This window comes from Sinocyclocheilus grahami, unplaced genomic scaffold (assembly GCF_001515645.1).
Source record: "Sinocyclocheilus grahami isolate Dianchi unplaced genomic scaffold, SAMN03320097.WGS_v1.1 scaffold427.1, whole genome shotgun sequence".
NCBI classification, from domain to species: Eukaryota; Metazoa; Chordata; class Actinopteri; order Cypriniformes; family Cyprinidae; genus Sinocyclocheilus; species Sinocyclocheilus grahami.
This window is the reverse complement of record NW_015505606.1, coordinates 636717-661219: the sequence shown is the minus strand read 5'-3', so window position 1 is coordinate 661219 and position 24503 is coordinate 636717. Positions and strand designations below refer to the sequence as shown.

The 24503-nt window shown below is 35.2% G+C and overlaps 1 protein-coding gene across 5 annotated transcripts in view; it reads right to left on the bottom strand.

Annotated features, from left to right (window-relative positions):
- Positions 1 to 5167: 5167 nt before the first annotated feature.
- The window catches only part of LOC107551589 (receptor-type tyrosine-protein phosphatase delta-like), a 37938-nt gene continuing 18602 nt past the window's right edge, over positions 5168 to 24503 (bottom strand). For 4 of the 5 annotated variants that reach the window (XM_016233257.1, XM_016233254.1, XM_016233255.1 and 1 more), the window contains 18 exons: positions 24100 to 24193; positions 23703 to 23912; positions 23260 to 23420; positions 22815 to 22826; positions 22590 to 22705; positions 19332 to 19429; positions 18954 to 19077; positions 17836 to 18011; positions 14949 to 14972; positions 13767 to 13886; positions 11884 to 12038; positions 10141 to 10426; positions 9670 to 9848; positions 9401 to 9527; positions 8220 to 8345; positions 7564 to 7718; positions 7111 to 7246; positions 5168 to 5628 (listed from right to left, as the gene is read on the bottom strand). In XM_016233257.1, coding sequence (XP_016088743.1) covers positions 5560 to 5628; positions 7111 to 7246; positions 7564 to 7718; positions 8220 to 8345; positions 9401 to 9527; positions 9670 to 9848; positions 10141 to 10426; positions 11884 to 12038; positions 13767 to 13886; positions 14949 to 14972; positions 17836 to 18011; positions 18954 to 19077; positions 19332 to 19429; positions 22590 to 22705; positions 22815 to 22826; positions 23260 to 23420; positions 23703 to 23912; positions 24100 to 24193 — 2368 coding nt within the window. In that variant the 3' untranslated portion in view covers positions 5168 to 5559. The remainder of the gene's footprint in view (positions 5629 to 7110; positions 7247 to 7563; positions 7719 to 8219; positions 8346 to 9400; positions 9528 to 9669; positions 9849 to 10140; positions 10427 to 11883; positions 12039 to 13766; positions 13887 to 14948; positions 14973 to 17835; positions 18012 to 18953; positions 19078 to 19331; positions 19430 to 22589; positions 22706 to 22814; positions 22827 to 23259; positions 23421 to 23702; positions 23913 to 24099; positions 24194 to 24503) is intronic. The other variant, XM_016233256.1, reaches the window with a different exon arrangement.

The following is a 24503-nucleotide window of genomic DNA, read 5'->3' as shown; positions in this document are numbered from 1 at the left end:
ATATATATATACACATACATATATATATATATATATACATATAAAGAATACAAGTATATGTGGGGTTAAAACAAAATGAAAGAGGAGGAGGAACACAACTATGCTATATATAAGGTATGTCTTGGTGACTGTTCTGGTTCTGCAGTTTTGATTTTCATCTAACCGTAATCTATGATTATCCAGCCTTAATGCAGGCCATCCATCATTCGCAGAGCATCTCAACTGTGAAGATTCTCTCTGAATTCTGGCCCTTAACCTTCAATCACTGCCTTGCTCCCTCTAAAGTATGAACTTTGACTTTTGACTCAGCTGGTCTTTTTTTATTTCTACTCGTTTTGAAAATCTCCTTCCACTGCAGGCCCCAAGTTGAAGTATCCTGACCCACACGGACACTGATTCTGTTACCGTGATTATCTTTTAAGTGTTTCGTACTGATGTGAAGTGTTGGAGTCATTTGTTACGAGTGAACTGGGGTCTTCAGCTGTGTGTGTGTGTGTGTGTGTGTGTGTGTGTGTGTGGAGTCTTGGGGTCAGAAAACCCCAGTTTTTGTGCCTTCCAAGTTTTCCGTAGCGCAATGTGTAGTTTCAGGCAATGAGTAGACTGGTCTCACATGCATATAGGGAATTAATTTTAATCTCAGGGGTATACTTGGTGTTTTCCTGCTCTCAAAAACGTCATTTGCCTCTCTGGTAATTATCATTTCCAAAAAACAAAGTATACAAATTTTATTTCAAATTTTATACAGCATCCTGTATTATACTCTGTTTTTATTTATGCCTTTGTAGAACTTCAGCAGTATTGAAATTTGAATGTTGGTACGAAAAAATGAACGGATAAGCTAAAGAAATCAAACCGTGTAACAAAAGACTGATCTTTTTTTTCCCCTCATTCAGTTCAGTGTGGAATTGTTACTCATCATTGTGTTTTGGGAGATAAAATCTGTTATTTTTCCAGATGCCTGTGGCAGAACTTTTTTCATACTCTGTGAACTGTTAAAGGGCCAAGACTGAAACAAACATGTTACCGATCAGCATGGCTGCCACGAACAGTTTTTAACTATTTGCCAATCAAAAGACAGACAGAGGTTTTACATGTAAGAAAACCAAAAAGAAAAAAAAACAATAGGATATGAACTTGAATGTTGTGATTAGATAAAAATCACGTCATCTTTGGGAGAACTTTGGAATGCTTTCTCCTTGAATATCAATGCTTGTATGATGACAGATGGTAGTGAATGTGTGAACGTCCCACTCGTCTAATGTTTACTTGTTGACTGACTTATCCAATGCAGGTGTGCAGAATGTGCTTGACTGTTTTATACAGCTGATTCCTGCTTGAATGAGTCCAAGTGGAAAAGACACACTTGGCTCTGATTTATTAAAGCAGTCAGGAATGCGAAGTGAGTGTTTTTACTTTATTTTTTTTCCTTATTTTGGTGCCCGAAGTTCTTGTGATTGAGTAATGGCCTTTTTACCCGACATCTGCAGTATCATAGTAAACATGAATATTATTCTGAAACTGAGCATGTGTTTGTGTTAAAATGAGTTGACAAGAATTGAAACGTGAAACAATGACTATTGAAATATATAACCCTTGTCAAAGGAGTGATTTATTTCAGAATTGGCTGCAATTTGGTGTTTGTTTGAGCCAAACAGCACATTGCTTTGACTGGTCTCACTTTGGACCCGATTGCTGATTTGAAAGCTTCACACACAAAAGTAGTAAATAGTTTTGATTGGCAAAACAATCAAATTGAGGCTTGGAACCAAAGAGATTTGTTTGGGTGCAATTCCAGCAGAAAGTTGCACAAGAATTCTAAAGTGGTTTTGTTGTTCATTAGGTGAATGTGTTTCTCAGCTTCTTTAAGGCCCTATAAAAGTGCCTGGAATTAATATAAAATCTTACCAGCACTCCAGACATTGTTAAAATAAAATATTCTCCATTTATTTAAATTTAAAAATGGCTATAATGCTGCAATGCATCAGTTTAATAGCAAATGAGATATACATATTCTTTACATTAAATTAATTTTGACACAAAATTGAATCCAAATTTACTAAAACTAAAAAAGGTTACTCCATTGTTAAGATTGTCTTAATGGCATTGGTTTATAATATTGTCATTATTATATTGTAAAGTATACTCATTGTTAAACTGGGCGCTAACAACTGTTTTTTCCGGAAAAGCTTGTTGTCCAAGTAAAAAATAAGATGAAATTCTGATAGTAAATCAATGGGATTATATAACAGTATAGCAGACTACTTACATAAAATGCATAGAAATATCAGTTGTTAAATAATGTCTTAGTAAGATGATATTTAAATGCTTAGTTTTAAACTCAAAGCTCACATTTTTTATTTTAGGGCAAAACATGTAATGCAATGCAATACAATGATGAATAAGAGATGTACAAATTGTTATTACTTAAGTCTTGTGCATCATATTTGATACATTTTAACATGATTTTTTCCCTAAAAATTATTTGTGTCAGTCCAGTAAGTGTTCCAACTTGAAATATTACTAATAATGTAAAATGTACGCTTACATTTACATTATAAAAATCAGTAAAGATTTGACATTAAAAAAAAATATTATAACCTAAAGTTGGACAAATGATAAAGTAAAAATGATACTAAAAAGTATAAGCTATAAATCAGAAGGCCTGTAGAAGTTTTTTTCTCTCTCGGTCTCAGTAAAGTTTTGATAATATTGCTCATTTAAAAGCCTTAAGTTGTGTATCAAAGATGATACAGATATTTGCGTTTTCTTGAATATTTTTGCTGGTCAATATAAACTAATCACTGATCATGAAGCATGGACAAATAATGACTCGTTGGACAATTCTTACCGTTTTATTTGTAACAAATAAAATTTTTCCATTACAATTGTATTTTCACACACCTGTCCTTACAACATAAAGTAGGAAAATTAAAAAAAGAAAACATCCTCTGAAATATTTACATTTACTACAAAATCAGAGGTAAAAGATTTCCCTTTTGTGTTTCACATTAATTGATGGGTGAAATTGTAAAACCACTCACAACGTTCGACAATATGAAAATGGTGATACAATGCATATTTGGTCAGATTACATGATATAGATTGTGCTAGTTTATTTTTCCACATGAAACAATGTCATGATTCATCAAAATCGGATGGTGCCTTCGCATCTGTACAAATGGGGACTGTCATGCACTGGAAAATAGATGATTTTTAATCCCCCCCCCCCCATCAAAACACTAACAGATTAGCATAGAATTTCCCATCAAATAAACGCTAATTGATATCCTCTTGAAAATATAAGCATGGCTACTTTCAAATTTGAAAAACCCTGAAACTTGGTTGTAAAGTGTAACAATATGGAGAAGGTAGATAATGGAGGATTTGCATGTTAGATTTCAAATACAAAACCGTTTCAACTCTGGTTAAAAAAAAAAAAGTACACAAAGATGCTGCAAAGAAAGGAACACATTTCTTTACACCGAATGTAAAATGAGCTGAAGTTCGCAGTGACCAGACTTTCTTGGAATTACTGAATGATGACTATTACCACTGGACTAGAAGGAAAACCACTCATATTAAACCACCCTGTCATCTAAAGTTTTCAACAATAACAATATGCACATATTGTCTTAGGCTTTGGAACCAAAACTTGTGTTTCTCTTAACATGCACACACTGTGAAATTCATCTCATTCAATACAAATAACATTCTGTGTTGAAGAAATAGTAAGGGTTAGTGCATAGAACAAGAGTGCAGTCATATCCAAAACCATAACCATACGACTGTTACGGTCCATGATATTGATATAGACACAATAGGGCCATTTCTATGTGCGAGTTTGTTCCCAAAGTTGTAGATCTAATTGATCATGCAATGTTTTATGAATCAAAATCTGGACCTCAAACTTCAAGTGAAAAGTCTTTTAAAAAGTAATATAGTTCAACTAGCTCTGGCTTTTAAAATCCCCCTTTCGAATGCGTCCTCACCAGCATGAAAAATGTTCTTTTTGTTGATGTTAACACACTTAACATCACTGATACGATCACAACGCTGATCAACAAGAATGCAGACATTAACAGTTAGAAATGCACGTTTCCTGCAGCGGTATGGACTGAAAGCGAGAAAACTATTTCCTGTTCTATACTCCATTATAATTTCAAATACAAATGATTTTTAATATAATCGCTATCATATATGTAATGGGATATGCCGTTCTCTTGGCCCAATATAGATACAATAAATGTGTGTCCTCTCAAAAATGGACACATATTGGCTTTCAGTAATATAATTGTCTAGTCATCTTGGCAGTACTTCACTTGAATGAATAAACCACCCTGGTACTTAAAATTGGTCTTGGTGTGAAATATATTATATATTAAAATTGACTCTGGAGGATGTAACTGTATTTACGTCAGGTTTATATTTTTTTTAAACATAAAAGCAGGTTCATATCCATAAATGTGGAACATTTAACTTTAATAGCGAACCATTTTAAACGTGACTATGATAAGGCACTAGCAGTGTCAGATGATCCATTATGCTATTGTTTTAAACGTGTCACCTCATGTTTAGAGGGCAACATTTGATCTTCCAATCCTGATTGAAAGCATGTAAATAGTTGTTTTGGTAAGTTTAGTGAAAAAGAAAAATCCTTTTTAAATATTACTGCAATCAGTACTTTTCGTAACTTATGTGCGCTGAACAAGTACCTCACTCACATAGTATAAATATCACTCAGTACATTGACAATTTTTTTATATAATGTGCTAATATGCATAATAACGTTTTGTTTGATACTTTATATCATATAGGATTAATGAGACAATATAATTACAGTGAGAATATCTCTAATACTTGAGTGGTTTTAAACTTGAAGGTGCGCTTCACGTTCAATATTGCACAGTTTTTGAGACAAATCTCCATTTTCAGCTTGTTATTTTTCCTTGTCTTAAATCTGTGATAGCTATGGATCTATGTGTATATATCTATGTGTGTGTGCTACAGATAAACGGACAGGATACTGGCATAAGCACCAATACTTAGGGTGTCGTTGAATTTCATTTTGTATGTATCACTTTAGTGAGTTGGTGGATCCACTATACAACTGGTGACAAAAACAGTGGAAACTCTAAACCCGGACTGGGGGGGGGGGGGGGGGGGGGGGGGGGGGGGTGTTCTGGTGTTGAATCAATTATGATAAGTAAAAAAATACCATCAAACTGCTTGATTGTTGTTTCCTCCCTCGTTTTTGGTCTGTTGAATTGGTCCAGACAGCACATTGTTGGATTCCTGCGATTTCATTGGATCTGCTGGCCGGTTGCCAGAGTTTTACTCCACCTCAAATATGACTTGACTACTTTCAGCTATATGATTGGAGCTACAATTTGTTGTGACAATTCTGTATCCCAGATGCCCTCCCTGTCTGGCTATTAAATTGTGTGCTGTCGGGAGAAATCAAACAGACTCTTGAGCTGTGGGCAACAGAAAGAGGCTGTCAGGTTGATCAGACGCAGGTCTCGGTGTGTAATGATGTGGCCCTAGGTCCAGGGGAAGGTTTTATGTTGCATAGTGATCAAAACTGCCCAGGTATTCCAGCGCTGCTCGATAGCAGAACTGGTACTGCTCCTGTGGAGGACACACACACACACACACACACACACACACACACACATCATTTGAGCCGAATCTCAGACTGCTGATTAGTACACTATTGAAAGCTGTTTGGTAAAATTAAAATTGCAATTTTGAAATATGAAAAGACAGTTATGAGAAATAGTCACAATTTTAAGTGACAACATACACATACACATACACATACACATACACACACACACACACACCCACATCATTTGAGCCGAATCTCAGACTGCTGATTAGTACACTATTGAAAGCTGTTTGGTAAAAAATAAAATTGCAATTTTGAAATATGAAAAGACAGTTATGAGAAATAGTCACAATTTTAAGTGACAACTGTGAGATATGAAGTTACAATTATGAGAGATAAAATCACATTTATTAGAAGTAATAAAGTGAACATTTGAAAGAAATAGCCAACTATGAGATATAAAGTCAATAATGAGAAATAAATTCATAATTATAAAAAATTAAGATGTAATTATGAAATATAAAGTCACAGTTGGTTGAAATAGATGCAATTATGAGCTATAAAGTAATAACAATAAAATTGCAATTTTGAAATATGAAAAGACAGTTATGAGAAATAGTCACAATTTTAAGTGACAACTGTGAGATATGAAGTTACAATTATGAGAGATAAAATCACATTTATTAGAAGTAATAAAGTGAACATTTGAAAGAAATAGCCAACTATGAGATATAAAGTCAATAATGAGAAATAAATTCATAATTATAAAAAATAAAGTTGTAATTATGAAATATAAAGTCACAGTTGGTTGAAATAGATGCAATTATGAGCTATAAAGTACTAACAATAAAGAGAATTATCATAACTGGAAGAAATAAAGTCATTTATGAATATAAAGCCACAGTTGTGAGATATAAAGTAGCAATAATAAGAAATAACACAACTATAAGAATTATGTCAGAATTATGAAAAATAATTGCAATTGTGTGCTATAAATTCACGTGAAAAACAAAGCTGTAATTACGAGATATAAAGTCAGAATTGTAGGGATCAGATGCAATTATGAGCAACAAAGTGGGAGAAATAATGAGAAAGTCAACTGTAAGAAATAAAATAATAATTATGAGATATAATGTAATAAAGAAAACTATGTGAAAGTCACAATAATTTGTAATAAAGCCACAGTTATAAGAAATAAATTGAGATATAATGTCACAATAACGAGAAACACATGGCATGCCATTGTTCGAGCCAGAGTTACAAAATACAGCAATGCTGAAAGCATTACAGACACATTTTATACTTTTATGGCGAATCAACCTACAAATGGCTTTGCATGTTTAGTTCCGAAATGAAAAAGCATTTTAATATTCAACAAAATTATGTGCAGTCGTTAGAAAAATTGTTAACTTGTACTAGTCTAAAGGAATTACAGAATTATGAGTAGTATGGATAGAAAGACATGAATACTGCCTCATGTGGGTTGCAGTGTGCAAGCTTACCTCTGTCTGCACCATTGCTGGTCTTTGAGTGCGCAACATTTTGACAGTCTGGAAGATGTCAACCACTCCTTCATAACGCATCCTCTCCAATACTATACTCAGAGTGATAAATACACCTGTCCTCCCAACACCAGCACTGCACAGAAAATGTGACATCGAGTAATACATTAAATACTATAATGTGAATTCATTCATTTTATTTCACAGCTTGACTCTGATTGGTCATTTGAATTATTAAATTTTTGATGACCTGAACCGAGTAATTTTGACTCAAATCTATATATTTAATTTCCATTTTATTTATTTGGTAGGTAACCTTGCAATAAAAGCGAATGCACAGTCAACCAATCATTATTGCAAAATAAACCCTGACTATATTTTGTGTCACTAAACACATAAAAGGAAAAAAAGGATCAAATCCATCCTAAATTCCTTCGCAATAATTCTCCTCACCTGCAATGTACTGTGATCGGTCCATCCTGACCAAACTGCTCTTTTGTTTTGTGCACTTGACCGATAAAATCAATGAAGCCTTCACCAGATTTTGGCACGCCCTGCTCTGGCCAGTCTGTGAACTGAAACTGCCGGACTGTTCTGGATTGGCCGTCCTAGGAGCAAGAGACACGTCATGAGAGACAGAGAGTGGCAGCATTTCAACCAGAGGTCTGCGGAGAAGTTATATAAACCATGGAATTGTATTACACTTTCATGATAGTTCCAACTAATAAATCATTTCTAATTTGCCAGCTAATGACTTTCAAGCATCATATAATGTAGTAACATTATTTAATGTTTTGAATGAAAGTTTTATAAAGTGTAAGTGAGAAAACCTAGCTTTTTATGCTGTAAAAATCCCTGTGATACTGAATAATAAAAATCAATCATTTTGACTGAATCATTCCAAAGAAACGACTCAAAGCATTTAACAGAACTAATGCAAGTTATACACAAAAATTACTTTAAAAAATTTGATTTGTAGAATATGTACATTACAGTAGGAAAATGTATACTCACAATATAATATTTGTTTCCAGAATAAAAAAAAAGAGTTTATTCCAGGTTTTCATGAGCATGGAAAGCTTAAAGGTTTTAATGAGTGCTTGGCATACCCTTGCATCTGTGACCTTAAACTCTCGGAGTATATACTGAGGCATGTTGTACTCCGCCATGGGATCCACCACAAAGTACTGATAGCGTGCTGACCTGTCAGATGGCCAGTACTGATGACATTTCTCCTGCATTAGAAAAACGTTCACACATTCATCAGTGTTACTATCGTTATTCAAAAGTAAAATGCAGCTGAAATTAAATATAAGTATCAGACGAAAAAGTGAAACTTAAAGGGGTCCTATTATGTTTTTTCACTTTTTCAACTTTAGTTAGTCTGTAATGTTGCTGTTTGAGCATAAAAAAGTTCTGCAAAGTTACAAAGCTCAAAGTCCACTTCAAAAGGGGATATTTTATTTAACAGAAATCACGTTTCAAAAACTACAACGAACGACTCGTTTGGACTATTGGACATATTTTCCAGGATTTGTGATATCACAAATATCGACGAATGGGACGAGACCTGGTTGAGCTGCACTAGAGAAGGCAACGAGTGTTATCATTATGTCGGAGACATGCTAGTTTTCACAAGGCAGACGAACGTAGAGTGGTTACAATCTTCTGGGTTAAATCGCGCTCAAATTGATTTGATTTTGATGCAATATTTAAAATGAAGCTCGCAGGCGGCTATGCTGCCAATCACAACACACACTGGCCCAGCTAACCAATCACAGCACACACTGGCCCAGCTAACCAATCACAACACATTTCGTATTTCAGAAGGCGGGCCTTCATTTGATACAGAAACTATTCGAGCCGTTCGTGCCAGACTGGGGACAGAGGTGTTGTAATAATGTAAAATAATGTGAAATATGATATGTTTTTCGAACAACCTAGTGTGAGAGCCTGTTCTAGTACACCCCCAAAACAAAATCAAGACTTTGTAAAAGAGCATAATAGGACCCCTTTAAACAACTAAGTTGAAGCACTAAACATACTATTTGGATCTCAGTTAAAAATAAAACTAAAACATAAATAGAAATAGAAACAAATGAAACCCAAATAGTCATATTTAAAAAGAAAAAAAAAGACAAAATGACTACAAATTAAAATGAAAACTGAAAATAAAAACTTAAAAGCTAATTAAAAATATTTATAAATTGTATATAAATACTAAGATAACACTGATTAGCAACCAATCACAGTAAACACCACTGACGTGTATATGTGTATGTGAACTAACCCTTCCCATTTCTCTGAGTTTAGTAAGCATAACTACTATAGTAGAATTATGTTCCCAAAGCATTCGCCAGTAATCTTCAACTGTCTCCGCCAGCGGCCCCTGAGTCGCAATATACGCCCTCTGTTGCCTAGAGTGACGAGAAGGAAATAAAAACGTCAAGAACTGAGATTTTCACCGGCTTTCTTGCAAATGTTGATGTGTACTTGTTTTGTGGATGTGCTGTTTTATTTTTACTAATACATCTATAAAAAAGAAAGATCACAATGTACCTGTAGCCATCTATAAAACTGCCATTGACATAGTCTGAGCCCTCCACTCCTCTGATTGGCTGCAGACACACACGTGTGGTCTCATATGGCATGATATTTACCAATCGGTTTTTGAACTTATTGCATGGAAGGCTGGCACTGACGAATCGGGAGTTATGTGCTTTGGCATTAGCTAAGCGCTGAAAAAGGGATACAGAAAAAAGAAATAAACAACATTTAAATTTTATGAACAGGCTAATTACAAAGCAACATACAACTGCTAGCAACAGGAGACAATAGAGTATTTTATATATTATTTATAAGACAAATGGAACTAATGAAAAAGCTGTAACAGTGTTGTGGTCTGTTCCTTTTAAAATGTATATTTTTATTCAGTTTTTTCAGTTTTTACTATTTTAACTGTTACAGTTTCAGTTAATTTGTTACTGAAAAAAGTAACAAATATATGTTACATTCATGGGAAGTACTGACTTTAAATTCCTGCTCCATTCCGCTGATGTGCTCCGGCGGTTCTGTCTGTGACAGTGTCTGGATGTAGGAATAAAGATTCCGTGCCGGAACCTCTGTGTTGCCGCAGGAAACAGCCTCCAGCAGTGCATCATAAATAAAGACGTACTGCTCCTCTGTCTGCACCATGTAGTTTCGCTGAGATCGCATCAGAGTCACGTGACCATAAATATCTATCGTCTTCTCCTGCTTCACACGCTCCAACATGGCATCAATCACAATGAAGCAGCCCGTTCGGCCCACACCAGCACTGAGAGAGAGAGAGAATACTTGTCACAAGCACTCAAATTAGCATATATTCCAGCATAATGGTTGTATAAAAATTACTGATGTGTGAAAATGATTTAGCGATTTTCTCTCACTGAACAGTTTCATAGAATAAAATCATTAGACAGATATAGACAAATATATATATTGAAATTATATACATTTTTATTTAATTTAATTATTAATTATGTTATATTTTAAAGTGCCCCTATTATGGATTTTTGAAAATGACCTTTCATGCAGTGTGTAACACAGCTCTAAGTAAATGAAAACATCCTGCAAAGTTTTAAATCTGAAAGTGCACCATGTATAAAGTTATTGTCTCTCAAAAGAAAGAGTCGACTCTGAATCATTGAAATGAATAGTTTTTAAAACGAATCCCAAGCCGTTTCATGTTGACGTCAACATGAAACATTAGCATATTGCCTGCCCACTTGTTGGTCTTTTAGCATTGGTTGAATGAAATTGCAAATTCATTCTTTACCACTAGGTGCCGTAAAAATAGCGGTTTCCCCGGTAACGCTGTACACAAAGCAGCACTGCGCTCACAAACGCTGCTTTATCAGGCATTACAGGCAAGATGAAATGAAAATGAGACCAATCAATGCAGATTAGCGTCACGCAAAATAGGGGTTTGGAAAAATGAAACGTTAAACGAATCGTTTGAGAGTCGTTGAGCAAATAAGGTAAAAAATAAATGCATATTATAAGACAATGAAAGTGTTTTTTGACCTTGCATGCATGCCAACCTGTTGTTGGGGACTCCCAAAACCAAAATATGAACCTTTCATTACCCATAATAATAGGGGCACTTTAATATCATTATTTGATTATTATTATTATTTTTCTCCTCTTTCTTTCTTCTTTTCTGCATGTATTTTACCTCTACTGTTATAAATGCTGGGCTTTTGTTTGGTTTTGTTTATAAATGGTTAAAATGTTAATGAAAAAGATGAAATAGTAAAAACATTATTTGACTTATTTAATAGAAAAAAAAGAACTCATAAATGACCTATACTGACCCTGTAAAAAATCAACTACAATTTGAAAAAGAGAACATTCTTCAAATTTATAGTTATGTTGCAAGCAAGTGTTTGCGAGGAAGTTAAGCAGTGGTTTTATGTCATTTATTTTCCCTGTGTCAGTTAATTTGTAAAAACCTTGCATGTATATACTGTAGTAATGTTGCTTTGTTGTGTCTAAGCAAAACAAAACACACACAAAAACACTCAGACACTCCGCAAAAAGCTGCAACTCAATTCTGTGTGATATAACAAAAATTTTATATAATCAACACAATTTAGGCCAATGATTCGATACTCTCTACAGAGTAAGAACACATTTCATTGGTACCGAAAGAAACTTAACAAGTTTCTCAGAATATTTCCCTGTCATGTCTGACTGGATATAAATGTGTTTGCTCTATTCTGTACGAGTTACCTGCAGTGGACCACAATAGGTCCAGCGTCTGGGGGATTGCAGGCTTTGACCCGTCTGAGGAAGGCCAGGAAGGGAGTGGGTTGTTCAGGTACCCCCTGATCTGGCCATGCTGTAAACTGGAACTGACGCACCTCCCTTTTCTCGCCACTCCCACTCTGCACATAGAAACAACACAATTCAGCACAGTACAGTACCATATACTAAAATAGACTACACTAGACTAGAATAGATGTCAGAGAATGCTTCTCATTCAAGCACCAATGTTATTTTATTCAATATATTTCCCATCAAATGTGTAATCAATATTTAGCACACAAAGCACAATAACAGTGACAAACAAAAAAACATGACAAATAATTTAAACAGTTGACAACTACAGCAACAACACCATAAATAAATAATCAAAATTTCAATTGCATAATTTTTAAAAACTCTTTTGCATGATTTTCTCAAGAAACTCAGACATTGCCGAGGAGATGAAGATGTCAGTGAACATTTCATCTGCAAAACTTTCTGCAAATATCTGCTCTTTAAGAGGTATGTGTATATAGTTATTATATTTGTTTATTTTCAATATATGCTGTGATTCTATACTGTATATGTTGTATTTAAAGGGGTCATAGGATGCCCATTTTCCACAAGTTGATATGATTCTTTAGGGTCTTAATGAAAAGTCTGTAACATAGTTTGGTTAAAATGTCTCAATGGTAGTGTAAAAATGGTTTTTCCCCTGTCAAAAACAGCTCTTTTCAGATCAAGTAGTTTTTGTAGCATTTCCCTTTAAATGTTAATGAGCTCTGCTAACCCCGCCCCTCTCTTCCGAGCTGCTCTCAGAGAGACTGTTTACTTCAGCCACCTTCATCTTGAAACTTGCTAAATAAGCACATTATTAGGAAAGGCGATTTGCAAAGATTCATTACAAAACATTATACTCACTTCTTCTGTAGATGAGGCTGGATTATGAATGATTCGCGCGAACATAGACGCATTTAGGCAGATCGTGGGAGCATTCCCTTCAGAAACAAATGTAATCCACTGCGTCTTCAGCGGCTCAGATGTCGGAAGTAAATGACGACTGCTATGTTCATTATTACATCCAACAACAGAACACCTCAATTGCTTGTAAGGAGTCATTCTTGTCTACATCTGCTCCAGCGGTGAAACAATGGCGGACTGATGATAGCTCACTCAGAGCGTGTCTGAGGTAAGACACCAGTCCAGTCTGTGCTGAAACGCTACTGTCAATCAAACTATCGTGGGAGGGGCCTGTCTATGTGACGTCACACAGACAGGCATCTGAGATCGGCTCGATTTGAGAAAGGGGAAAACATTTAACCAGATAAAAAAACAAAACACTGGGTGGATTTTTATCATTATAGGGTGGTTGTGTACACACTGCCAACAAACATTTCAGTTCAAACAACTTGTAAAAGCGCATGTAGCATCCTATGACCCCTTTAAATAATTTATACATTTATATATAAGTAATTTTGCAAGTACATGTCAACTTATTCTACTAACCATAAACTTATCCTTAACCTTCTAGTCTTAAGTATACTAACATTTTAATAAGAGTTAGTGAACATGTAATTCCAATGTTACTTATAGTTAATAGAATGTACTTTTAATAATGTCACACAGCAGGACTAATTTACTGAATTAAAAAAAACTGAATAATTTATGGGAAAAAAAGTTATAGTACCAAATTTTCTCATTCACTTTCTCATAAATGTTAAAAATGTTGTGTTTTATGTTATGACAATGTTCACACCAGTGAGGCCTATTTCATGAAATTGTCAAGGTTCTAAAAAACCTACGGATCGACCCTGCCATTAGGTTACCTTTGGGAGTGTAAAATGTGTTGATCACTGCTGCTTCATTACCTTAAAAAGAGCAAAAGTCCTGACGCAGTATGTCGCAAGCTCCACCGTGTCCAGTAAATTGACTTGCATCAATCCGTACGTCTCTGTGCCTCTGCTGGGCCAGTACTGATCGCATTTATTCTGCACACAGTTCAGCAGACACTTAGTAAACCTCTCACCGCTGCATATGTCTCAATGTCAAAGGAGACATTAGAGGAGAGCTGAAGAACCAGCTGAGATCAACGCTGACAGTCAGCTGCTCTTCAGCTTGGCTGCTTTCCATCAACAACAGTACTCACATGGTTATGTGTCAGTCCGCTCCCTAGTCCACTAGTAATTACACTACCAAGGGAGTGGGCTGCCTCATTAGCCGGGTTTCCATCCAAAGTTGCAAATTTAATTTATGTGCAAAACTGGAATATCGCATAAAACATTTGCGAACAAGCATTGTTTCCATCCAACAAGTCAAAGAGAACAAAACCGTCACTTCCTGATAAACTGCCACTATAAATCACTAAGAAAAGTAGGAGAATATAAAAATTTTCATATATAATAATAAATTACTTGAGCCTCAGAGCGAGCAGACGAAACACAATGAATGCGGTCATTGCTTTCGGAGGTGGATGCTGCTGTTTGGGAATGCAGTCATGTAAGACATTTCTGGGAGGCAATTATACAGAAATACTTTGATGACAGACTGCTCGTGCATTTCCGAATGACCATAACAACATTTCAGATGCTGTGGAATGAGATCGGTCTACTGGTTAGTCAGGTTTTGCTATCCCATAGCGCAGTCACATGACTTTTTTGATGCGCTTGGAGGAATTTATTATTGCCAAAATCATTCCAGTGCACTGAACAGTTCACTCCCTAGATATCAGCAGAATGCCTTTTAACATATTTTTACTAATTCCCACCAAAGAGAACTAGGGAATAGACTGAGACACACCCTTTGAGAGTACATTTCAGCATGCAGTGAGAGTGTGATAACCAGCCAAAAATTCAAGTTACACTTTGGCGAAATGTGTCTCAGAAGTCAGTGAGGGAAAGAGGAAGTGAGAAGAGACAGATCAGAAAAAGAGAGAGTGGGTGTTAAAAAAGGGATGAGGCAGAGTTAACAAGGAGGAAAGAGGTGAGACACGGAATATCAACCAGTCAAGTGAAAAGTGACAGTAGTCTAATTAGCCAAGTGAGACGTCTTGCCTTTGAGAAGAAATACGAAGGCATCTGGAGAGTAATAGACAAACAGCATAAGACTTACTCTGTTCCGTAACACCACACAACAGACTCACTGAGAATTATAGAAAATATCACTGTGTTTGATCAAAAAGTTAGTATGGTTAGTATGTGTGTGTGTGTGTGTGTGTGTGTGTGTTTATGAGTTTGATTAAGTGTTGTAGTGTCTCAGTAGTTCTGTATCAAAATCCAGTCAGTTGCCTACCTAAACAGCATTTTAAGCATCCTGATGCAAACACTGTTTGAAATTTTAATGTAACAAATTTTAGTTCATCTAACATTTTTGGTGGGCTGCATAAATGCCCATAGCTTTTTAAAATCTGATAAAAAAAAAAAAAGATATATTGCAGACAAAAATAAGATTTTGACAAGGAATCAATTGTTCACGCTGTTCTTGCAAAACATTTGTAGTTCCATTGCAGTAGTGCATATAATAATTGTATAGACAATTTATAGACGAACAATTAGAAAAGTACAAATCAAAAATGCTCAGAATGCCAACAATTTCTGACATGGTTTTGAATTTATTATATCCTGCGTGGGGTCAGGAACAGTGAAATCAATCAGTAACATTAACGTCTCTTTCATGTCTACACTCCACTATTGTTCTTCACAGAAGACAGATCATGTGAGCTCCACTGACTTTACTCACACTGGTAGACGACTAGGGTGACCATACATACTCTTTTTCTTGGACATGTCCTTGCCAGTATTTCAAAATTGCCTAAAATGTTTGGGTTTTGACTTTGCTTTCCTATTGTTTCCATTCTTGGTGAAGGTAATAACTGTCAATTAGTATGACCAAGAGCGTGCATGCATTGTACATAAGTGACCAATCATGTCGCTGCCTATAGTAGAAAGCAAGGATGCTTACTAGATTTTGGAAATGTGTTTCTGTCTGGAAATGTATGACTGCACATGACTTGAGTGTGGTCTGTATTTGTATGATTTAGTGCTCTCACCCTGGATTTCTCCTCAAGTTTGGTGATCATGATGATATTTGCTGTGTGTTGTTCCCACACCATTCTCCAGAAGTCACTAAACGTGTCTGGCATGGGGCCCTGGGTGGCGACGTATGCGCCCTGTCGGCGGTACCCGTCTATGAAGTTGGCATTGATGTAGTCACCACCAGGAACACCTGCATAACAAGAGGGAATGACAAACACTTCATCACTTTCAAACTGACAAGAGAAAAAAACTAAATGCTCTTCATAAATAAATTTGGGAGTAAATAAAAGATTGAATTCAGTTCCATTAGTAGTGTGTCGGATCTAATATTTCAAAATGACGAAGCAGCATCAGAGCCGAAATTTAGTACAGCTGCACTTCGGGCAACCCGAGTTTGAGTCCCATCTTGATGCCATCCCTCTCTGTCCACCAATTTGCTTCCTGTCTATCTATACTGTCCTATCGCAATAAAGCAAAAATGCCAAAAAATAATACAATAAAAAAGGGAAGAAACTGAACAAATCAAACAGCTCAAAAATAAACAATATAAGGGATATTAGCTGGACAAAGCTCTTAACTTCTGCAAATTTATCAGAAGTGATCCTGTCAGTGTTATTTTAGTATTATTTCTATACTAGGGAATAGACTGAGACACACCCTTTGAGAGTACATTTCAGCATGCAGTGAGAGTGTGATAACCAGCCAAAAATTCAAGTTACACTTTGGCGAAATGTGTCTCAGAAGTCAGTGAGGGAAAGAGGAAGTGAGAAGAGACAGATCAGAAAAAGAGAGAGTGGGTGTTAAAAAAGGGATGAGGCAGAGTTAACAAGGAGGAAAGAGGTGAGACACGGAATATCAACCAGTCAAGTGAAAAGTGACAGTAGTCTAATTAGCCAAGTGAGACGTCTTGCCTTTGAGAAGAAATACGAAGGCATCTGGAGAGTAATAGACAAACAGCATAAGACTTACTCTGTTCCGTAACACCACACAACAGACTCACTGAGAATTATAGAAAATATCACTGTGTTTGATCAAAAAGTTAGTATGGTTAGTATGTGTGTGTGTGTGTGTGTGTGTGTGTGTTTATGAGTTTGATTAAGTGTTGTAGTGTCTCAGTAGTTCTGTATCAAAATCCAGTCAGTTGCCTACCTAAACAGCATTTTAAGCATCCTGATGCAAACACTGTTTGAAATTTTAATGTAACAAATTTTAGTTCATCTAACATTTTTGGTGGGCTGCATAAATGCCCATAGCTTTTTAAAATCTGATAAAAAAAAAAAAAGATATATTGCAGACAAAAATAAGATTTTGACAAGGAATCAATTGTTCACGCTGTTCTTGCAAAACATTTGTAGTTCCATTGCAGTAGTGCATATAATAATTGTATAGACAATTTATAGACGAACAATTAGAAAAGTACAAATCAAAAATGCTCAGAATGCCAACAATTTCTGACATGGTTTTGAATTTATTATATCCTGCGTGGGGTCAGGAACAGTGAAATCAATCAGTAACATTAACGTCTCTTTCATGTCTACACTCCACTATTGTTCTTCACAGAAGACAGATCATGTGAGCTCCACTGACTTTACTCACACTGGTAGACGACTAGGGTGACCATACATACTCTTTTTCTTGGACATGTCCTTGCCAGTATTTCAAAATTGCCTAAAATGTTTGGGTTTTGACTTTGCTTTCCTATTGTTTCCATTCTTGGTGAAGGTAATAACTGTCAATTAGTATGACCAAGAGCGTGCATGCATTGTACATAAGTGACCAATCATGTCGCTGCCTATAGTAGAAAGCAAGGATGCTTACTAGATTTTGGAAATGTGTTTCTGTCTGGAAATGTATGACTGCACATGACTTGAGTGTGGTCTGTATTTGTATGATTTAGTGCTCTCACCCTGGATTTCTCCTCAAGTTTGGTGATCATGATGATATTTGCTGTGTGTTGTTCCCACACCATTCTCCAGAAGTCACTAAACGTGTCTGGCATGGGGCCCTGGGTGGCGACGTATGCGCCCTGTCGGCGGTACCCGTCTATGAAGTTGGCATTGATGTAGTCACCACCAGGAACACCTGCATAACAAGAGGGAATGACAAACACTTCATCACTTTCAAACTGACAAGAGAAAAAAACTAAATGCTCTTCATAAATAAATTTGGGAGTAAATAAAAGATTGAATTCAGTTCCATTAGTAGTGTGTCGGATCTAATATTTCAAAATGACGAAGCAGCATCAGAGCCGAAATTTAGTACAGCTGCACTTCGGGCAACCCGAGTTTGAGTCCCATCTTGATGCCATCCCTCTCTGTCCACCAATTTGCTTCCTGTCTATCTATACTGTCCTATCGCAATAAAGCAAAAATGCCAAAAAATAATACAATAAAAAAGGGAAGAAACTGAACAAATCAAACAGCTCAAAAATAAACAATATAAGGGATATTAGCTGGACAAAGCTCTTAACTTCTGCAAATTTATCAGAAGTGATCCTGTCAGTGTTATTTTAGTATTATTTCTATACTATTATAGCACTTATTCACATTTTAGCTTTAGAATTTTAGCTTTTTTAAGTGTTTATTTTTGTTTTTAGTCATCATATTGTATAATATTTGAGTAATTTTGCTATGCGCTTTTTATTTTTTTAAATAGTTCTTTTTAATATTTATGTTTTAGTTTGAGTAATTTTACTACTAACTTATTTCAGTTTGTTTTCAAGATAATTATGTTGGCAGCATCCAAGTTTTTTAAGTTTATCTAAAATGTGTATTTTATTTCAGCTTTATTTTATGTACCAAAAAACGTAAGTTTTAGTTTACAATAATAACACTGGTACAGTTATGTGTACATTTAGAGATAACCAGCAGCAATGGTGCAAGATGCAATAAATGTGAATGGGTAACAACGTTCTCTTAGTTGATTTCCCATGACGATACCCCTTTAAGATTAAAAATGTGTTATTTCTCATGAATACAGACATAGAAAAAGCAATATTGACATACTGAGCACACGCAATCTCACCATCATTGTTGGAAAGTGCTACTCTGGTATGGTCGTAGGCGATGACGTTGGCATATCTGTTTTTTGGCTTGTTAATCTCAAGGTTAGAATGTTCCCATGAGAACTGCTGCCCTGGATCAATAGACTACAAGAGAGATGCACGCCATGAATTACACATCACACTGGACAAGCCCCATACTGCACTTCACATGTTATAAACATCACATGGCCTATGCATTGAAATTAGTGCTCTCACAACAAAAGTACATAAAAAAGAACTCAAAGCATGTTATAGTATGCTGAAAATGTGGTGCCAATATACATCATTCACTGGCCAATATGTTTTTAATGTACACCCGTGGGGTGTGAATGTAAGTGCGTTTATGTGAGAGATCTGACCTCATACTCTTGAGAGAACCTCAGGTTGTCATTGGCTTTCATCCTCTCTATGTGAGCTGGCAGTTCTGAGATGGACACTGGAGGGTGGCTGGTCATGCCTGTCAATCACATCACACAATCACATCAGTTCGGACCCTGAGAACACGGTACGCTGCTGGACTGAGCGCCCTGAGCAGTGTGAGAGAATGTTAGAGATCTCATCTATGTTTTAGCACTAGGGTTCATGAGTTTATGTGTTTTGAGGAGAAAACTGCTAAAAGAATATCACCAGAAGTTAACCTTGTAAAGCCTGATATATGCATTTTTTTGTTGTTGAATGGAACAGTTTATTGGAACTTTAGACAATGAATTAATGTGTTTTTGCCTACCAGGCTTTTATGGCTTAAGGAGACATGCAAAACGTGCAGTGTTGGGGTGCCTCCAGGACCAGGGTTGGGAACCACTGTTATAGAGTATGAAATAAAGAGAATTTGGAGCTCATACTGAGGAGGGAAAAAACACCTAAATTTTATTCAGAGGCCCAAACTGAGCATATCTGGTGCAATTGCTGATATTTGTATGGCCAGAAAATAATATGAATGTCTGCATGTAATGTAAATCAATGAGATCTTTATGACAATATAGCAGACTACCTATTTAAAATACATATACAGTAAATACCAGTTGTCACTCTATATTTCACAATAATGTCTTATTAAAGTGATATTTAAATTAGTGCTGGCAAAATGATTAATCACGATTAATTGTATTCAAAAGAAAAGTTTGTGTTTACATAATATGTGTGTGTGTGTGTGTACTGTGCATATTTATATCATATATAAATACACACATTCATGTGTATTTTATTTTATCTAAGAAATATATGTAATATATTTTTATATTTATGTATAATATAAATCATATATAAATATGAATATATATATATATATATATATATATATATGCACACATGTACATTTTTCTTAAATATATTTATATACATAAAAATATACACAGTACACAAACACACACACATATATATTAAGTAAACACAAACTTTTATTTTTGATGCAATTAATCGGTTTGACAGTCTCATTTAAATTCTTAATTTTATGATCAAAGCTCTATATTTTTGGGGGTTATAGTTGTGGACATATAATGGAACATAAAATATTTGACACTCACGTCTTAGCATGATTTTTTTTTTTTTAAGTTGCTTTAGTCCAGTAAGTGTTCATCTTGATACTTTACCAAGTTATTCTCACGTTTACTTAATAAAAATCAGTAAAGATTTCACAGCAAATAGAAACATATACCATGACCTGAAAGGAGAAGTTTTTCAGTTTTGATTATTTTAAACTCGTTGATAATTTAGAGGCCTTAGAAATGTATGTATCAAAAATGATACAGTAGACTTTTACAGTAAGTTACAGACTTTTACTTATACAGTAGGTTAAATCTAACGTAACCTCATTTTAGGGTGTTTTCAAAAGTGAAAAGTTCTCAGAAAAAGACATAATGCTATTTTATTCTTAAAATATTATTGGGGGGGTTAGTTTGTATTGTAGTTGTTTGTACCCAGATAGCAAAACCATTGATTCACAACAGGCAAATACAAAAATTTACTCTCCTTTAATAATTTTCTTAATGTAATAATACTGAAGGTTTAGACCAATCTAAATAGAATGGCCACTTGTGAATGGTTGTACTTTTAGTTGGATACTATATATTTAATGTTTTATACATTTAATATCCATATACAAAAATAACTGATCAATAATTAAAAGCTCACAAAATGTAAGATTGTCATGTTTACACTCTACGATACACTAGGCATCTATTAACTAAAAAAAAAGTATCAAATTATTAAAAAATAATTGTTTAGAATTTATATTGTAGTCTGTAGGTTATTGAAAATGCAGGGAATGTAATTTTTTACCTACATACACAAATTTTATATCTAAGTAAACAGCCTCACAGAAAACTTTTAAATTATTTCATGATATATAACTTATTTATTTAATGTTTTATACATTTAATATCCATATACAAAAATAACTGATCAATAATTAAAAGCTCACAAAATGTAAGATTGTCATGTTTACACTCTACGATACACTAGGCATCTATTAACTAAAAAAAAAAGTATCAAATTATTTAAAAATAATTGTTTAGAATTTATATTGTAGTCTGTAGGTTATTGAAAATGCAGGGAATGTAATTTTTTACCTACATACACAAATTTTATATCTAAGTAAACAGCCTCACAGAAAACTTTTAAATTATTTCATGATATATAACTTATCTTTGATTGTGGGAGGGGACTGGTCTCCACCCAGACAGATATTCATATCCCACTCTAAAATTTCTATAAATAAAATCTGAACTATACTGAATGTGCACAGGAGAGGGTATAGATTACAAGACAGTCAGAAGTATTAAGCAAGATGAAATAAACAATGAAACAGCTGAATCAGATCAAATTAAACTTAAAAGCAGAAATCAATATTGCTGCATTTAGAATATCACTGAGAAGAGTTTATTTCATGTCTGCAATAGTTGCCTGTTCAACAAATTCAAGATAAACATTGATTCAACACTGAATTACTATAATCTGTAATATATTGTGTTTTATGTAAAAACATCTCCGGTGTGTCCCCATTTAGAGAGCTAGCTGTAATTGTGTGTGTCTGTGTGTAGATCAGTTTTTGCCATTATCGTGGGGACTAAATCTCCCCACAAGGAGGGCAAGGAAACATCTTAAACACTAAACAATGTCTTAATGAAAATCTAAAAATGCAGAAAGTTTGTGTGAGGGTTTAGAGGTTAGGAGATTAGAAAATATTATTAGCTAAATATAAAACAGGGAAGACAATGGAAAGTTCAACATGATTGAAAGTGTGTATGTATGAGTGTTTGCTGGTGTGTGTGAGCTGGTTGTGACGTCAATCAGAGCAGAGAGAGAAAAGCTTCACACGCTGCAGCAGGTGTTCACATACAACACTGCTATGAGCCAAATGAGTTAAGAGGATGAAAACGCCAAACCGGTTACTGCATAAATATGAATGGGGTTAAACAGTCAATATAGACTTCAAAAGCCACAACTAACTTGATAACCGTCGATAACCGATGATAGATGCACGCAAACCTAGAAAAGAGACAACACTGTGTTGATACCGACAGTGTGTGTGCATCAAAGGGGCACTGAAAGTTGATTCTTGAGCACTCTGTGCCTGTATGTGAGTGTGTTTGTGACATGTCTTTTCATCAGTATATTACCAGCCGTTGGGAAGTTGATTCTACGCAGTTCCACTGGGTCAGATGGATGCTGGGAACTCATGGCTTTACTGCTGCTGGGAAAGCTGCACTTCCTGCCCTCCAGCTCTGCCCGCTTCCTGTAACATCACACATGCAGGAGCATTAAAGCAACACTCACTTAGTAGGAAATAGTTTATATTGCATTTCGGTCGTAATTAGATTTAGAGAGAAACACAATACACAGACCTGTCTGGTTTGCTGGTTTGTGCACAGATAAAGCGAGGGAAGAAAAAAAGAATTAGGGATAAATAAAATCAGCTTCTGCAGAAGTAAAATATAAAGCATCTATCATTTTTATTTCCCTCTCATTCTTTTAGATTTTCATTCAAACGACAACAATTTAGGCTAATTTGTGAATCGTTCAAGAGATTCATTCAAAAGGACTGACTCTAATGAATGATTCATTCACAAAAAAACTCCATGGTTTTAAGTTTAACTCTACACAAGCAATATCTAGAATATACAACAAGTTAGAAAATTAGAAAAATTTATTTTTCCATTTTAAATGTTTCAATTCCCTGGTTTTTCATGAATGTGTCACTTAATTTCTTCATCCCTTTGATGTAATTTAATCTACATTCAAATAATCAAATTCTCCATCATTTTCTGCTTAATTCTCTTTCTCTCTCACCTTTTAAAGAGGAGGATGAGGATGACAATGCTGATAATGAAAATGACCGCCAGCACTGGCCCCACCACCCATAGAAGCCCCTCCTCCTCGTCAACGATTGGCTGTGGCTCAACATCGGAGAACAGCACGGCATCAGAGAATGGACTCGTGGAGTACACGGTCTGTCAATCAAAAATCAAAAATATCGTTCTTACTGTAGTTTTTTCAAAAATGCTTTATGCATTTTAAGTTTTGCCCCCACATTTTCTGTTGAATGTCACAATTCCTGCTGTAAAAATAAGCAGTACATCATAATCTCCTTTACTAAATGTTTCAAACGAAGCTATGTTTTTCTCAGAAATGATTCGCTCACACAATGATTATTTAACACAGTATATCTAATCACTACATTTTCATAATGGACCCCAAGATACTCTAACATGAGAGAGAAAAGAAGGACTTACATTCTGGCCCAGTTCAAGAATAGCCAGCACGAAGCACACATACTCCTGTCCGTTTACAAGCAGCCGGTTTAGGAATGCTCCATACACACGTCCGTCTCCTAGTTTGAATTCAGCTGGAAGATTCTGGAAATGAGCGCTGATGTATGATTTTGCCTCCGCCTGCCTCCGTAGACGCACAGAGCGACCGGTGCCATTAATCTCCCTCAGCAGCTAGAGAAACCAGAAAACAGACAAGCGCATGACACTAAGTTAATCACAACAGACCCTGCAACTCCCCTGTGTTGAACCAACATGTGCTTTAAACTTTGAACAGCTTTTTCAACAACGACAGTGAACAACTTGATGAAAATTTTACAAAATTACAACATCTGCAACTCAATTACAAACATTTTATTACCTCATCAATGTTTATCTCATCTGGATCACTCCATAAATTCTGGAAGTTTCCTCCTCTCTGCCTCTTCAGGGGGACAACCACAATGTAGAAACCCCTTCCAATAAAAATATGATATTAATTATTATCTGGGACTATTTGGAAAAGTCTGGGTTTGCTTTTTGCTCCAAAAAAAAAAACAAAGAAAAATGTTTGCACTGTAAAACTGAATGCTGAAAATTCAGATTTTTTTTTGCCATCACAGGAATAAATTACATAAAATATATATTATTATAATAATATTAAAACAGGAAACAGTTATTTTAAATTGTATTACCCTATTGAAAAATAAATATACTAAAATGTAGTTGAAATACATTTGTTTCATGCTAAGTATACTACAAATACATTTACATATTTATGTACTT